The sequence below is a fragment of the Desmodus rotundus genome, chromosome 5 (genome assembly GCF_022682495.2).
Source record: "Desmodus rotundus isolate HL8 chromosome 5, HLdesRot8A.1, whole genome shotgun sequence".
NCBI classification, from domain to species: Eukaryota; Metazoa; Chordata; class Mammalia; order Chiroptera; family Phyllostomidae; genus Desmodus; species Desmodus rotundus.
Genome location: NC_071391.1, coordinates 37100475 through 37117913, shown reverse-complemented (window position 1 = coordinate 37117913; position 17439 = coordinate 37100475). Strand labels below are relative to the sequence as shown.

The following is a 17439-nucleotide window of genomic DNA, read 5'->3' as shown; positions in this document are numbered from 1 at the left end:
TCCTCATAATAATCTTAAATGCCTCTTACGGCTACTGCCATTTTACAGATGAGAAAACCAAGGTTACTTAGTAATAAAACAAGAGTTTGGATAGTGTGATCATAATCACATGGATAGTGATGTCAGGACTCAAACCCAGGGTGCTTTGACTTCCTATATAGCGCTTCCTCCAGCAGGGAGTCGGGGGCCAGCAGGTAACTATAGCCTCCAGAAAACTCACAGCAAAGGAGGTGTCTGCTATTTGGAGCTCCCAGCTGGCCTCTTGTTCTGAGCTTTGTCCTCTCCCTGACTGGGCCCTCCCTCCATGCTATGAGCTGTGGAGGCAGAATGTTCCACGTGGTGTGTTTCAGAATAGAGTGGAGAAGAGAAGGGTGGGTGGGTTCATGGGTAGGGCAGTCAGATGAAGTACTCATGAACCCTCTGCAGTGCGCCCAGATCTCTGCCACATGTTAGGAGGGCCCTGGAGCTGCTGCCTGGTCCCTGCCCTCGGAGGTTATCTGGAAGAGGAGCTAGAGGGAGCGCTGGCTTGCCAGGCCAAGGCCAGAGGTTGTGATGTTGTGCGCAGCAGTGACCACATCTGCATTTAGGGAGAGTCACTGCAGCTGGTGGATGATCTGAACCCGCTATCTTTAGCAGGGGTTGCAGTGCGTACACATCCTGAATTGTGCTTTGAAGTGAACTCATAATCCTGAAGCCTCTTGCATTTTTCCTTCCAGTTCTGGCCGGGAATGATACAAACAGGGCAGCCAGGATCCTCACAAGAGTAAGTCTGAGGAGGGGCCGGCGCTGATGACAAGGGGCTGGTCACAGCCCCCCCTGGGTGGTGGTTTCCTGGGACCAGACTGCCTCGGAGCTTGGAGGGGAAGAAAGATTTAACCTGAGATCACTAAAGTCCTCCCCCATTGTTATCCACTGAAACCAATAGCAGGGAAAAGATGGCTCAGATCCCGGAGATGTGTGAACATCCTACCTTAGATTTAGTGGTCATCTAGCTCGAAATAGGGCTAGGATTCCTGTCCCTTCGTGGCTCTGAAGGGCAGAGCCTAGGGTCTTCCTGGGAAGTACCTACCGGAGAGCGAGGGCAGTGGGGGTGATTCTGTAGCCCATTCCATTCCATCTTTCCCTGTGGTGTGGCAGCTAACGGTAAACCCCACTGATGCTTTCAGGGCCTGGGTGGCCAGCTCAGTAAACCAGAAGATGAGGGCAGTCTGGGATGAAAGAAGAAGGGAAATCTGCTCGGATATTCTCAAAAGAACATGAGCTGTTTGGCCTGACTCATGTCCCGAACCTTGCCTGGAAACGGTGACCACTAACCTTGGTGTCTGCAGGGTTGAGACTTCAGAGGCAGGTGACTGGCTCATCCCACTGAGCTGGCGTGAGCTTGGTGGTTTCATCCCCAGCAGCCTGCTGGCCCCTCTCAGCTGGAGAGAGTAACCCTCTCAGTCTTGATGGAGTTCTGCCTGGGCTGTGCCCCCAACCTGCAGGCAGGATCGTCAAAGCAGGGAGGCCCCAGGCTAGGTCCCTAGCCCTGGGAGGCCGAAGCCGGAACTGAGGTGTAGCCGATACTACAGCTGCCATTTCTGACTCTCTGTCTTTCTGTTCCCAGCGTCAAGCCTTTTGTGCAGCAGGCGTATCCCATCCAGCCAGCGGTCACAGCCCCCATTCCAGGTGAGTCTCGTGGGGCTCCCTCCACTTTGTTCCACAGCTGCCTGGCCCCTCTTACTTGCAGACCTATGAATGCCCCCTCCTCACCCTCAATTTGCTTAAGGCAGGTATTAGCCTGGCACAAGGGAGAGTCCCATAGGTGTCCCCTCCCAGGACCTGATTCCTGTGAGTCATCTCGTCAGAGCTCTGAGCTCCTCAGATGCGTTTTTAAGGAACCAGGAAGCCTGGCCACTTTCACTCAGCACCCGGGTCATCCTGGGAAGGGGAAGTTACTGGGGTTCCTTCCTCATCATTAACAGGCTGAATTGGGCAATACAGGTCCTGAGGGCAGATAGGGTTTTAGTCACCCTTTCTGGGATAAGTAGGTTTCAATTCCTAGTACCCTTTCTTTATAGGAGAGCTCACATGGAAGCCTAAGCTAGAAAATGTGTCTGTTCGGCCCTCAGCCCCACCTCCCCCACCTCACCCCACACAGGTGCATGTAGAATTACTTGGTGGAGCCACACTCCGTACCAGGGAGCGTTCTGAGAGAATGTCCTATAGTGCTGGTGTCTGCAGCCTTGGGAAAGGAGGTGGAGAGACACCAAGAAGTGTCTGGTACTTCCCACTTTTCAGCCAGTCTTGTCGGGATTGGGTGACCTCATGCCACAGCCCATAACATGAGCTGACATTGGCCTTACGAGGAGCAGCATGCATTGTGCTTCTCCAGGACACTGCCTCTGGGACCCTGGGCGGAATCTCACCCTTCCCTAACCTAGCTCCACCGCAAGACACTGCTGGAGCAGCTGTTGGCCTTTTCTGCCCCAGTGCAGGCCTGAGGCCACGGGGAGGCGATTGGCCAGCGGTAAACTTGACGTTTCGTCTTCCAGGGTTTGAGCCTGCGTCAGCCCCAGCTCCCTCGGTCCCTGCCTGGCAGGGCCGCTCCATTGGCACAACCAAACTTCGCCTGGTGGAATTCTCCGCTTTCCTCGAACAGCAGCGAGACCCAGACTCGGTGAGTGTGCCCAAAGGTATACATCGAACCCAGAATTTGCTGTTCATTCCCGTTCACCTCCACAGTCCTTTCCCTGAGTGAACATGGACCTGGGGAGGAAAACCCAAGCAGCCTTTCAATTAAGTAAAAGGTATTTCCATTGACAAATATGCAGAAACTAGAGCTGGAAGTTATGATGCTGTGGGCCTGAAACTCCAGGGAATACTGGTGCTGAAGGGCAGGGGCTTAATAGGCTCTTGCATTTAGTAAAAGTAACATTTATTGCTCCTTGCCATGTGACTGGTACATGGCAAAGCTATTTACCGGTATATGCACAATCACATTTTATCCTCACCAAAACCCTATAAGGGTAGGTGCTGTGTGATGAAGAAACAGAGGTTAAGAAGTGTTCCTGAAGTCACACAGTTAACAGCTGATGGATTAGAGATTCAAACTTACATCTTTAAAACTCAAGCCTAACATTTAGCCATTATTCAATACTGCCTTTCCAAGTCTGTGTTTTCTCAAGATGGTGAGTTACCTCCTTAGGGAGCAGTAACAAGGTAATACTTGAAGAATTTGATGTAGAATGCAATGCACTGTAATATCATAAATACCAGAAAGGTTGGCATCTGGACTGTGCTGCTTGTCTCCCCGACCCCATTGGGTGTCCATCGCCCCATTGTTTCCCAGCCAGGTCCATCGTTTCCCATACATATGTGAGCCTCCCTTCCTCCCCGCCCAGCAAGCCCAAGACCCCTTTCTCACTCCCACTCCTTGGCTGGGAGTATGAGCACTGCATCTGTGTGTGGGTGAGTCCAAGGCAAAAATTGAAGAAATCGTGAATTTGTCTTTGGGATCTTCACCAACTCCTTTCCACATTCTGTCTCACCCACTTTGCTGATCTCCAGGGCCACCAAAAGCCATAGGTGCCATGCCTCTGTGTGTCTGCTGCCTTGCTGTCATTCGGTTATCAGGAAAAAGTGTCGTGAATGATTTCACCATCTGTTGTAAATACTGCAGATACTGAACAAATACTTCCTCTCCTCGTAGTATTTGCACTTGAGCTTGGTGGAAAGCCTCTGATGATAGGACAGGGGAGGCGACCTGGGCAGAGGGACTTCCACCTCTGAGCCATCACCAGAGTAGACATACTCAGGGGAACCAAGTGCAGCCCACGAACATTTCTGTCTATGAGCAGGGAACTCCAGGAGCTGGGGGGGGTAGAGCCTGACCCCAAATTAGGGAAAAATGAAGGAGATGTAAAGTCGGTCAAGGCAGGTATAGGAAAATGAGGTTATTGAAACAGGGAAGAGAAAACCAACTCCAACCCTCCTCTCATGCAGCTGAGTGGTTTATGGGAAGGGGGATGGTGATGGCTTGAATCCCTACCTGGTGGCATTGAAATACACAAGATCACCTTCCTGAATCCAGGCTGCCACCTCCTTCTGGGAAGTGTAGAGGACTTTCTGGCTCAAGGCACGGCTTCGGCCAGATGACGCTTCTGCTTTTCATAATTCGTGTTTGTATAACACCTCATTGCCTGCACAGTACTTGGTCATTGGTCATTTCATTCTGTCCTCATAATGCCAGTGAGGTAGATTCTGTTTCCTCATTTGATAGGTGCAGAAGCTGAGGCCCAGACTCACTAAGTGACTTACTAGAGATGCTTAACCAATAGGCAGCGTGACCAGGAGCCAAAATCTATTTCAGTGTGTTCTTCCACACGACTAAACCACCCCCGTTATGAAGGTCTCTGATTGCATATTCAGTCTGTGTACCCACTGCATGAACAAATCTTTCTCTTTGCTTGTGAACTTTTTCCCCTAGGAATAAAACTCCAAGGCATTGGGAAGCAAAAGTCCCAAGGTGGTAGTTGTTTCCCTGGGTAAAAAGATTATAGAATGTTTTATCAAAATAAACAATTTTTTTTTTAATTGAGAAGCCCACGGCAGCCCCTCACTGTGACTTGTCCCCTCCAGTTATGTACCTGTAGAGCCCAGAATGCCCAATTTCTCTTCTGGTTAGTGTTTGTCGGGCTTCCCTCTGTGAATCCCTGATAGACTCTTTCAGTACGTTCTCTCATCATTTAATGCACGGCCCTGGACCAAGGAGGGTCTGGTCCCGGCCACAACCATTCTCCTCCTTGGTGGAGGTAACATCTTCTTGTGAGGAGACTCGCATGAAGCAGTAATCACAATAGAGGTCACTGTGAAGTGCAGTGACTGCAGGGAAGGAGGAATATTGAAAGCTGGGAGTGATTAACACGGAACAGCTTCTTGGAGGAGTAGCCCTTACGCTGAGGGGTAGCGGATTATTTGGGATGGGGAGGCATGAAGGAGAACATACCAGGGGTGATGCCTCTGAGGTAGGAAAGCAGTAAGTGAAAGTTGGTGGATAGTTTTAAAGTCGGGGCCCACCGAGTCCTTGGAATGGGGTCTAGAGCTAATAGTTCATGTACACACAGGATTACACGTAGCAATCTGAATGGTTCCACTTGAGCAGCCCTTCCCTGATGAGTGAAAGGGTTTGGCTCTGTAGCTTGGACTCTTAACACATGACTTCAACGGTCCTGATGCAAATGGGAGGCCTGCTGTGAGTCAACGCCATTGGGCCTCTTGAGAAAAATAATTACATTTTAGGGGACACAAGATGGGTGGGGACTGAGAGAAATTGGAATTCAACCAACAACTACTTTTTAAAGAAATTGATTGATTTTTAGAGAGAGGAAAGGAGAAAGGGAGAATCGATCAGTCGCTAAACTTATTTTTGCATTCATTGGTTGATTCTTGTATGCGCCCTGACGGGGGATCAAACCTGCACCTTGGCGTGTGCAGAAGAGGCTGTAACCGAGTACCTGGCCGGGGCAACACGTACTTTTTAAACACTGCATGCCAGCCCCTGTTTCAGGTTTTAGGGATTCAGTAGCAAAGGAAACTAAGTCCTTACTCTCGTGGAGCCTCCATCCTACTAGAGAAGACAAACAATAACCACCCAAACAAGTACACACACACACACACACGTGAGTATGTTAAGTGCTCATGTGGAATAATGCTCCTTTTTCACAGTTGAAAATCACTTGCTCTTTGGATTACAAAAGTATAATTTCAGAAAATGTCATACATATGTTGGTGGCTCCGACTTGTTGCAGTATGATTTTAAATTGTGCATATCAGATAATACACCAAAACTGTGCCACTGTTCTGAAATTGTTACTAAGTCTCAACATCAGTCTCCCTTGTTAATGTCACTTCCAATATTCCTGTGTTACACACCCCTATTTTGCATTGATTTAAAAACGAGTTCAATGTATACAAAAGAATTCATGGCAGAGTGTGAACAGTACATGTATTTGATTTTAGTGGCAACACAAGGGTCCGGAAAGGGGGTGGTTGTGCTGGAGGAAGCAGGGGACCCTGGGGGGAAAAAAGGTGATTGACAAACTGAAATGAGGGAGAATGATAAAAATTGCTTACAGCATTTTGACAATGTCTTAAGCGCCAGCTTCTCAGGTTGTGTAATAGGCGCTTTATTTTGCAAACAGAGGATACTGTCACAGTGAACGTCTAATGCACTTCAGGTCCAAGGTCACACGGAAACACTTGTAGCATGTGGAACGTTTCTTTGGCTCTCAGACTTTTTGTCCCTTCTGAGACTTTAATTTTACTATATTTTGTTCCAACTATAGAAAAATTTAAAGTAACTTAAAATATTCATCTGGGATATTTAAACTAAGGTGGATATTCTGCACTTAAAAATTTAACATCCAACATTAAGCATGTTTCTTTGATAAGGAAGCTCACAAGGTGACAAATAATCAGAAGTCCCTAAGCAGATTCACCTCTGTGTTTGGAGTCGGTAGAGCTTTGTCTACATGCAGGCATGCACACACATTTCTCCCTACTTCCTGTGGTGGCTTAGGCTCATTGGATTCATGGGGTAATAGTGCTGGCAAAAAGCCAATAAGTAAATCGATGAGCTGGAGGCAGTGCTAACTATTTTTCATTAGTGATTTCTTCTGTCCTGATAAGGTAGGTAATTTTATTCAATTCTACAGAAGAGGCTTGGAGAGATTGCTGTCTTACAGGTAGCCAGTGTCTGGGGTCAGGTTCCAACCTCGTGGCCGTACTATTTCCCAGCAGTACATAAGCGTGAGCAACAAAGCCAGGAGGAGAACCTAGTTTGCCTGGGTCCAGAGTGGCCTCCCTTAGTTACCACTGTTCTGCAAATTCACTCTTCAGGTTACCACATAGGCCATCCCTGCCACCGCTGAAGACTTCTGCTATGTGACTCTGCCACCCTTAGCATTGGTAGTACTAGTAATAAGGCCAGTAGTAGTCGTACCACCTGTGGAGATAGCCAACACTGTGCACTTGTCTTATGCGTGGCCTGCCCACTGTTAGGCAGGCAGCTGACCTTGGAAATGGGCTTCAGATCCAGGCCTGCTGATTCCACATCCTGAGGTTGTAACCAGAGTGTATGTGGTCTGTCCATTTGTAGGCAATGAGTAGCCCGTTTCATAGCCTATAGCTGGCTGTAATCTGTTAGGAGCTAAAGGCAGAATAATCTGGGGGATGAGCGCCCCCTGCTGGCTCTGCATCAAGCATAAACCAGATGGCAGCGTTTCCCCAAGTTGATTGTTTATGTTGGTGGAGAACCAGCAAGTCAGTCCTTCTGTTACCTTTGGCTCCACTAGAAGCTAAGAGAAAAAACAGCAGAGGGTGAAGAAAGGAAGATCTAAAAAACTAAGACTATTTTAGAAGTGGTTAGTAGTGCTTGAAAATACGTTTTCTACATGATTTCAGTGTTGCATATCGAGAGACTTCAAACATTTAGTGTAAGATCCTCCTCCACCCGTGGTGGGCTTTGTAAAAGTGCCTTGACTGGAATCAGGGGCCAGTTCCTGGAGACTGAGTTAGCAGCTGCTGGTTGAGACTGATGAAAACCCGAGCTTGGTGAGCTGTAAGCTGAATCCGGTGTGTGCATGGGGAGTGGTTTTCCTGATAAAGCCTAGCGGAATTCCTCCACCCCCACCCTGGGACAGGGCAGGTTCCTCTAGCCCCCACAGCTCAGCCACTTCCTGCCCCACAGCTGCAAACCCCTGCCAGGTCAGGTTGCCCAGGCCCAGGGTTCTATGTTCAATGTCTGTCATGGTCTGGATGCCAGAATAAGCAGGACCGTGTACAGGAAGAGAGTGTGTGAGGGTTGAGTTAGGTAGGAGCTACACAGCCGGAGAAGGGAAAACCTTGGGATGGATAGGGAGGGACAAGGAAATTGTCTCTTTAGATTTTGAAAAAGCACTGTCTTGCCAAAGAAGAAAAGTTCCATGATGGTATGGTAACAAACCTGAACAGGGAAGGTACATCCAACTCCTAACAAACACTTGGCTATATTATGTAATACTGATCATCACCAGCACTTACCGACCTGTGTGATAAGCACTGTATGCCAAGCATGCTGACCCGGTCCTGTTCCCGTGTACAGTCTACCACTGGAGGAAGGGAGACTCAGAAGCATACTTTATCAAGGTCCATCTCCAGGAAGCAGCTGTGCCAAGGTTTGGCCCCACTCTGTTTTTAACCACTGCGCTATAGTTTTGGGGAAACCAAAACATTATTCAAACATAAAAACAACTGCCTTCCAAAGCATGCATCCCCCAAGCACAGGCTGCCGATAGGAGGGCCCTTCACGTGGGGGCGAGAGTTGGGCTGGGATTTCTCTGAGCTCCTTTTCCAACCTGTGGTTCTATGCATCTTCTCAGGGTTTGGGGGCAGGCACGAGAGAGGCCAGAGGTGTTCCCACTTGGACCTCAGAACATATCTCCTGCTGTGCTCTTGTGACAACACGTTCGTTCTAGTTGAATGAGGAAGCTGGGATCGGGATTCTTACCAGCAGTACGAGATTTGGGGCAGTGACTTAACAGCTCAGCCTGACTTCAGTTGGCACAGTGAGTGAAATAGGGCCACTCTCACTGTACTGCTGTGACCGTTCCAGTTAGCGACATCCCTGAACCCTTCGAACACCCCACACATGTTTTTGAACCTTGAATGTCTTGGAGAAATGTAGCAGGAAATTGGGCCAGACAGGTGAAGGGACCTGGCCTGGGAAGATCTGCTCACCAGGTGGTTTGGACTCTATTGAAGAACTCAGGTGGGAGCCAGAATATTTTTTAATTAATTTTTTTTAAGTAGGTAATAAATCTGTGTGATCCAAAATCTATAAGCATGAAAGAACGGAGGGAGATTTCACTACTTTCTCATTCCTGTCCCACCCTAAATAGGGAATCACTGTTGCTAGTTTCCTATGAATCTTTCCAGAGATTTTAATAAATACACAGTATAATATGAACTTGTACTCCTCAACCTCACCCCCCTTTTAAAGGGAAGATGCAGTCTGATACGGGCTGCAGGAAGATGACGGCTGCGGCAGGTCAGAGAACGGGCTGGAGCTAGGGAAACAACAACACTGGTCCAGGAGATGGGTGACACGGGCCAAACCAGGGCACAGGCAGTGACCAGGGGAAAGACATTGTGTTGATAGCATTAAAAGGTCTTAGGGATTAACCAGCTGTGGAGGAAGAGGTTACTGGAAATGACTGAGTTTTTGAGACTGCGGATGGTGCTATAATTTGAAAAGTTACAGAGGAGAGGAGAGAGCAGACTGCCTTTGTGATAACGCTATTTTTTCTTTTGTCCTCAAAAGAATCATGGAAATGGATATTGGAAACACAAACCTTTAGCAAGTTTAAGTAACAGCCCAACACTCAGCTCATAGATGGCAGGGTTGGATATTTGAACTTCATCCTAACCCAGAGCCCATGGTTTGAAGAATTTGGGGAAGGGAGTAGCAATCACCAACATTTAGGGAGATCTTATGTCCCAAGTGCTTCACCATGTATTATTTCTAAGCCACTTAGAAATAAAGATAAGAGGCCAGGACATCCCAGGCAGCAAAACCCCCTGTCTCCAGGTTGAGGACCTGCCATCACCCAAGCTTGGGCACCCGTCAGGAATTCTCTCCTCCTGGGGAACTCAAATCAAGTACCCTGACTTTCCTCTTTCTCCCAGTGTCCTGACCACCTTCCTTCACTGGCTGCCACCTGTGAAATTATAATAAGCTTTGTCTTCTCCACTCCCTCAGATGGTGCATAAACATCATTCTCTGTGATGTTTATGGGGCCCCCTGGGCGTGAAGGAGTAAGGCCTTAATCTTCACAGCCTGAGCTAGCCCAGTGCTCGCAGGGCAGGCTGCATTGAGGTTATGCAAATACATCCTGCAGATAACCTCATTCTTTTCCATAAAGGCAGGTGGTCAAATGTGGACCCAAGAATGATTTAATTTTCATATCTTTATAGCTTCTTTCAAAGGCAATTCACGGATCAGCTAAAATTCCTTTGTTAGACCACAGATCCTGGCTCTGCTTTGGAAAATGTGACAGTGTAGCACTAAGGAAATAGGACATTGATGAGGCCTGTGGCAGAAAGAAGGATGGGTGTTTTGTATGGGGCATAGATCGGAGAAATAAGGAAAGATCAGAAGCAAGGTTAAAGTTCCAGATTGCCAGGAGCGTCCTTGCTGGTGTCCTGGACAAGACGAAGAAGGGCAAGGTTTCTCTGGAGAAGCTTCCAAGCACTGCACTGGATGCTGAGCTGATGCAACATCTCAGAGTGGGGTTCTGTATTTATCGGAAACAGCTGTTTGGGCAGATCTGGTTTCTGGTCCTTTAGGAAAGAGGTTCCTCTACCCCAGTTCATAGCTTGCGTGTGGATCTCATTAACAGGAAATCTTCAAGCCAGCGTCTATGCAACTCCCTATGGCTCACACAGAACCATCATGTGTACTGTTTCATTTGATCTTCACGTCTACCCCTGGAGATGAGTCAGCCAGGTGTCATCCTTGTGTTCAGAGGAGGAAGCCAAGGCCCAGAAAGGTTAAGCAACTTGCCTCAGGTCACACAGCTCAAAACCAATAGAGCCTGGATTCTAACCCATGTGTTGTTAATGTCTGCATCCCATACTTTGAATACATGGTCAGAAAGCCCACTTGCCCTCCAGGTTCTCAGAGGAAAACTACAACTGGTTTGATGGTTGGCTATGCCCAGTGTTTGTGCTGCTCCCAAGTTTTTCTTGTACATTTTACCAAGTGTGGGCTTCCATTCCAGTAGGCCGTGGGAGATGAAGTGTCTTTCCGTGACTGTGTTGATGGATCCCCGTGGTGTGGTATGGTTTTCCCACCCCATCACGCAGGACCGAGCTGTCCTACGGGCTCGTCCGTGCACCTCTGGCAACAGCGATGGATGGTTTGCTCTCAGTGTCTGAGCTGCTCTGGGCACTCACCCACTTTCTTCATACCACTTGGGGATGAGGCAATTGAAAGCATCTGGAAATCTGGGTTTTATGGACATTTCACAGAGGCCCCAGCCAGGTTCCATCTGCTTTCTTTGGCAGGTCAGCACCACACCCGCTTGCCTTCCTGGTTTCGGTCCCTGCACTCGGGCACTGGCACTTACAGCTGACTCGGTGGGGAAGATGCACCTCCTTCTAAGAAAACAGCAGCCCCTGTACAGAGATGGTGGTGGGAGTGGGAAGTGAGGGTAAGGGTGGTACACTCTGGTGTGAGATCTGGGAAGGAAGGACTTACTAGCTCCTAGTTTCTTGTTTTCCCTGTTTCTTTCTGGTAAGGGCACAGGGAAGCGATGAAACGGCACCTGGGACAGGTGACTAGAACAGGGCTGGTATAGTTGAGCTGTCCGCTGAGGACAGAGCCTACTGGTACAGGAACGCAGGATAACCCCTCCAGCCCCCCCTCCCCCCAGTCATACCAGGAGCTGAGTATGCAGGTCACTTGCCTTGGCTTAGCCTTACAGCCACTCCCTGAGGTCATCACAGGTCGTGCAGGCTGCCCTGGGAGTGTCTGGAGGGATAGTACTGGCAGGAGAGTGACAAGAAGCAACTGTAGGTGATTTGTCCTTGTTCTGTTCCAACTTGTACATTATCATCCCTTGACATGAGTTATTTGTCTTGGTTTCTTTAAATTCCTAAGTGGATTATAATTTCTCTCTTGGTATTATTTGACAGCAGTCATTTTTCAAGGTTTTTACTGCGTTCTTCAAATACTTGGAATTTTTGGAACAAGTTTGGGAAAAGACCGCCATCTTCAGGTCAAACAATGTACTGCAGCGCCAAGGCATGTCCAAGGGAGCAGTTCGGATGCCAAGGACTAGCAGATTTATAGGACTTTTCCTTCCTTTTCCACAAAAAGTGAACTGCCTCATCAGAGGTCTCTAGAGTAAAATGTATTGGCAGTACTTTCAAAAAAGAGAAAAGAACGAAAATAAAACCCCAGTGGCTACTGTGGGAGTTGTGTTTTTCTGGTTTGTCTCATTTGTGGTGATGGGCTGCCGCCCAGGCTGCCCTGTGAGGACAGATTTTTCCAGGTTCAGAGTGGGCTGTGATGTGCCTGAGGGAAGCACGCCTGCAGGGGCAAGGGCCAGGGCCCCCCAGGCCCCACGTGCACATCTCCGCCTTCTTGGCCTATGTTACAGTCACTAATGGCAGTGTCGGACCAGTAGGAATCTCCCCGATGTGACTTTCCTCTGTTCATTTCTGCTTTAAATTTTAGTATTTCCCTTTGTCGTTGTGAAAAGGACAGCCTGAATTTCAAACGATCTCTTCCAAAGGAAAGAAGCATCATGATTACGTGGGGAAATAGTAATAGCAATAATAATAATAAATGATGTGCTTGGCATAGCATATGTCTTTTCCATGCATTATCTCACTTAATCCTGTGACACTCCTTTGAGATAGTGACTTTCCTTATCCCTGTATTACATGTGTGGAAAAGGCAGCAGAGAGGGCTGGAATCGCTGTCCCAGATGACTCAGCTAGACAGTGGTGCCAGCCCCAGGGTTCAGACCAGATCCCGTCTGACTCCAGAGTCTGTCTGTGAGGTCAGCTCTCCTCTTCGCAGCCTCCCTCAGCAGCAGAGAAGAGAGCCAGGAACCAGGAGAGAAAGTGACCTCTTAGAACAGCCTTGGGGGAGGAGGAAAGTCCCTTGTGAAACCCCCAGAGTAGCTCAGTAACCCTTTACAAGTAATTTGGTTGAGTTTCTAGGATTATATATTCACCTTTGTCACAGTTTAAAACTGCTGTGAAAATAACTGGAGGGATTGTAGCAATAAAAAGAGAAAATGACCATTTCCCCAAGTCAGTATAGAAATCCCTGAATTAAGATGGTATCAGGTGCTGCTGAGCTGCAGGATGTTTTGATCCAGGTAGGATTTTGCTGGTGCAACATCATTTTTTGTTGTTTGTTTATTTGTTTATTCTGGTGACCCTTGCAGTCATCCTAAGTAGCTGAGCCTTAGGAAGGCTCTGTGATGTGACCAAGTTCCTTTTCGAGTCCACGGAACTTGCGGCCAGTTAGGATAAACATCCTGAAGCATGACGCTTAATATTTTTGTTTCCCTTTATAGTTATTTCCCTTCCTCAAAAAACTCCAGGCTATTTCAAGGTAATTTTTCATTGGCTGTTTAATTTAATATAATACACAGGCTTTCTATATGAGTCAAACTGGACCTCATTCATGGCCTGTAAGGATAAGCAGCAGTCCTAAGCCCCAAGTCTTCCCACCTCCCAGAACTATTCTTAGGGACAGCCGCTTACAGCTCTTTAAAGCCATTTCTTTATACATTGTTTCCATGTTTCTAAATGGCATGCTTATACCATATATCTCAATCCATCAATTTTAGACAGTTTCTGTTGATTCTTTACTATGAAAGATCAGGATTTAGGTCTCTAAATTCAGTGCATGACTCCCCCGCCCCACCCCCTTCTTTAACTTCTAATCCTCCCAGTGTGGTTATGGACAAGTTTTGGTTTAACATTCAGTGTTTATATTGCAAACCTGTGTCAGTTTTGTACACAATGTGGTTAATGTGTGATATATTAGAACCATTTCTTGATTGTAGAATTTGTTTTTTCTAGGGTTTGTCATTTCCTCTTTTTTTTTTTTTTTTTTTTAATCTGTTCAGTTTTTACATGACACAATCATCCTCAGAATTTCTAACAGAGTTCTCAAACTCTTTTCCAGGTGGTCCCATAAGTCAGGGAATCTCTCAGGTCCACTGTCCCCTTGGTCTTGTCTCTCGAGGACCCCTCCAGCTCCTCGTCCACTCTGGCCTGGCAGCTGTAGGGGCCAGCGGCCCAGCTGTTGGCCAACACGTTCCTCTTCTGTCTCCTGGGTTAGGGCCGCATCTCCCTCTGTTCCGATTTACTGCATTTGATGGGAACCTGTCCCCCTATAGCGACCTGAGAGTAGTTACAAAGAAGGTCAATTTTCTGAAGCCTTGCAGATCTGAGAGTGTCTTATACTCTCATGTGTGATGGATAACTTGGTTTTTGCCTTAGAGGTGTTCTCCTTGCTAATGAGTAACACTGCATACTCAACACTGGGGAACAAACTCATCCATATAAAAAAGCAGGTAAATGCTGATTTAAGTCATGAGATGTGCAAGCGTGGGGATGACGACTGTCTTTAACCCCAGTCTTTTCTCTGGGAACCTTCAAGAACATGTGTTCACACGGGCAACACATGACTGACTATAGAGACAGTAAGCTGGTTCTCTGTAGCCGCTCCGCTGTCGGGTCTGTGAAGGGAGGACGTCGTGTTGCTGGCTCGTGGTTCCCTGTGCCTAGCATATAGTGGATGATAGGTGTGTGGGTTTGTCTACTGAAACCCATAAAAGAAATGTACAGAGCGAGTACCTTTTCTCTTGTTGCCTTTGATATGTTGGTCATCAGCATATCTACCAAGTGCCAAGGAGACTTTCTTTATGGTGACTGAACAAGCCAATGTTGATCTCTACTTTAGATATGGAGGACATTTAGTCTTAGGCTTTGGTGGAAGTGACTCCTTGGCATTCCCCCTGTTTCTGCTTATACATTACCCCAAATGCTCGGGGTTTTGGTTTGTTTGTTTGTGTTTTTCAAATACTTGTTTTCTGCCTTATAGAATAGAATTATCCTTTTTTGATTTTATGTTTCACCTTTATTTTGGGGGAACCACCACTGCTGGAAGGAAAATGGGTTTTATTGGGGAGGGAGGGAGAGAGAAAGGGAAGGAAGTACCTACTCTGGCCTTCTTCCCTTATAAGGAAAACCAGCAGGATGGGAAGTAGTAGCCCCTCCAAGTGGTTTTTAGAGTTCCAGTTTCAGTAGAGCTCAAACCTAAACCTACCAGTAGATTTCTTCTCTTCAGCCTTCTGGCTTTGGGGGCAGAAGGACTCCTGACCTACCCTGGCTGAACTAAAGGGAGACGTGTTTGTCTCACTTCTGTGGTCTCCAGGACACTTTCTTTAGTCCTTTGTATTCTTAGCAACAAAGTCACCTCTTGGCAGGAGTAAACCACTCAGATGCCAGCAGTCAGGGTTTGGTTTCAAGTCACCAGCCTTGGAGAGGCAGTGCCTGGTTTCCTTTGGCAGGGACAGCCTGCCCCTTCTCAGTTCATTTCAGCCACTTGGGCACAAAGGTAATTTCCTCAAAATAGAAACCTTTGAAGACTCCATCTAATGCATCTGTGAATCACTATGTTTCTCCCACATTTGAATTTAACATCTTAGAATTTTGAAAACACTATTTAGGTCCTTTTTTTTTTTTTAAATCAACTTTCAGAAAAAAAGTAAATCTATGTTAGAAGGGCCTGGGCATTTTCTTCTGGGAGACCATGCGGTTGGTATTTGCAGCAAATGCATGGGCAGTGCCCTTGACAGATCCAAGTTTTATTCTTAACTCCAGGACTATTCCCGGAAGTATGACCTCAGGCAAGTCTGTTCATCCCTGAGCTTCTATTTCCTCATCTGTAGGATGATTTTAATAAAATCCACCTACAGTGTCAGTGTGAGGCAAGGAGTGCCTGCCTTCACACATATAGAAAGCACGTTACACAAAACTCTGAACGGACACAGGTTCTTTCCCTTCCTTCAGGCACAGGTGAGAGGCCCACGCCCTGAGAAGCTTGTAAAGGACAGTCAGAATCAAGGAGCTGTACAGTCACACGCTTCACAGCCTGCTCCCAGCTTGGGTTTACTCATGTTCGTTTTTTTCTTCACTATGCAGGAGGGATAGCTGAAATAGGACATTTGTGTGCCTCTACCCCAGGATCTAGCTAATCTCACATAATAATAAACCAACACAGCAGTAATCTTAGCAGCTACGATTTATCGAACGCTTATATGCTAGGCCCTGTGCCAAGCCCCTTCTGTGCATTATTTCCTTTCATCCTCAAACCTGTTCTTACAGGTATTACATCCCCATTGTACATATGAGAAAACGGAGGATTCGGGTTCTTGTGTGACTCCAGCATTTTCATGCTTTGCACTCAGCACCTTGCTTTTCAGCTATATCCTCAGCACCCCCAGTGAATTTTACCCTCCATTCACCTTCCTGACCTCTTGACGTGTAGCAGTGCAGGCTGTCACCCCTGAGTTCCAGCGGTATGCTGCTGGGACTTTCAGTGTCAAGAGCAAAAAGACCAAGTCTCACAGCTTCTTAACCTCATTCTGGCTCTGCCCTGGTGCATGAGCACTGCCCAGGCAGAAGGGCCGAGAGATAGAGCTCAACAGAGACTCAGGTCCTATTCACAGGTATCCCCGAGGCTCTGCTTGTATTCTATTCTTCGCCACCGAGCCCACTGCCTGCGGGCGACACAGGCAGTGACAGAAGTGGAGCTAGCTGTAGGCAAGGTTATTAATAAGGCTGGGTGAGTGGACAGACAGCTGGCCTCAGCTCCTGTACTGGTGGGTAACCACAGAATGAACAGGGCAGCCAGACAGGAGGCACACACCCTCATTCACCTTCTCACCTCTCCTTACCTTTACCCCAGAGTCTGTGCCCCCAACTTTGCCTGTGCTATTGTTCCTCCTTTTACCTACTGATGAGACCAGCTCCTTCGCAGTAGTGCTTTATACATTTCTCTGGGCTTTTGTTTGCTTGTCATTGAAAAGATGATGTGACGGCATGGAATATACAAAAAGATCAAAGGCGCCCGCCCTGCCCCATGGCCTCATCACAGCAACGGCTTTTACGTGGTTTAAAAACGTTTCTCATTTCTCTTCCAGCACAGGCACACTCTGTTCCTCCATAGTAGTGTCCAGGTCTCAGTCCTACCTGAAGGTCACCAGTCGCTGGAAGGAACAGAGGCTGGGACCATTCAGAGTTTGATAGGTTCCTTTTCTTTTACATTTTACCTGATACCGTTCAGGGATTTTGAAGGCTTGGTTAAGGTATCTCTCTGATGTCGATCAGGAGGGGGGCTTGGCTGTCTCCCAGAAGGTGCCAGGCCCTGGCACACTCGCCGTATGTGCGACACCGTGGACAGTAGCGTTGGATGGGGGGGCAGGCCTCTTGCCCTTTGGTGTTGTGGCCCAAGGTCCATGGTGTGGGGAGCAGGTCACAGATATGAACCAGTACAGTACTTCCTTAGAATATTTTTACAGGGCTTCATGATCAAATGAGTTTGGGAAACTTGGGGTCATACAAGGTTAAATATATGTTTCTTTACTATAGTGCTTTTAATATGCCAGTATTTGCTGTGAATCTCAAAGAAGGAAGTTTTATAAAACATAATAATAGCATTTATTGTTTACTCATTATTGGATCTTTCTAGGGGCATCCAACCTGTGGCCCACAGGCCTCGTGCAGCCCAGGATGGCTGTGAATGCGGCCCAACACAAAATCGTACATTTATTTAAAACATTATGAGATTCTTTTTGTGATTACGTGTTGTCATGTATTTAATGTGTG

At 47.4% G+C, this 17439-nt stretch overlaps 1 protein-coding gene across 6 annotated transcripts in view; it reads left to right on the top strand.

Moving 5' to 3' along the window:
• TEAD1 (TEA domain transcription factor 1) overlaps positions 1–17439 on the top strand; it is a 242405-nt gene that overhangs the window by 183973 nt on the left and 40993 nt on the right. For all 6 annotated transcript variants that reach the window (XM_053925596.2, XM_053925597.2, XM_053925600.2 and 3 more), the window contains 3 exons: positions 717–763; positions 1607–1668; positions 2535–2659. In XM_053925596.2, the coding sequence (XP_053781571.1) occupies positions 717–763; positions 1607–1668; positions 2535–2659 (234 nt within the window). The remainder of the gene's footprint in view (positions 1–716; positions 764–1606; positions 1669–2534; positions 2660–17439) is intronic.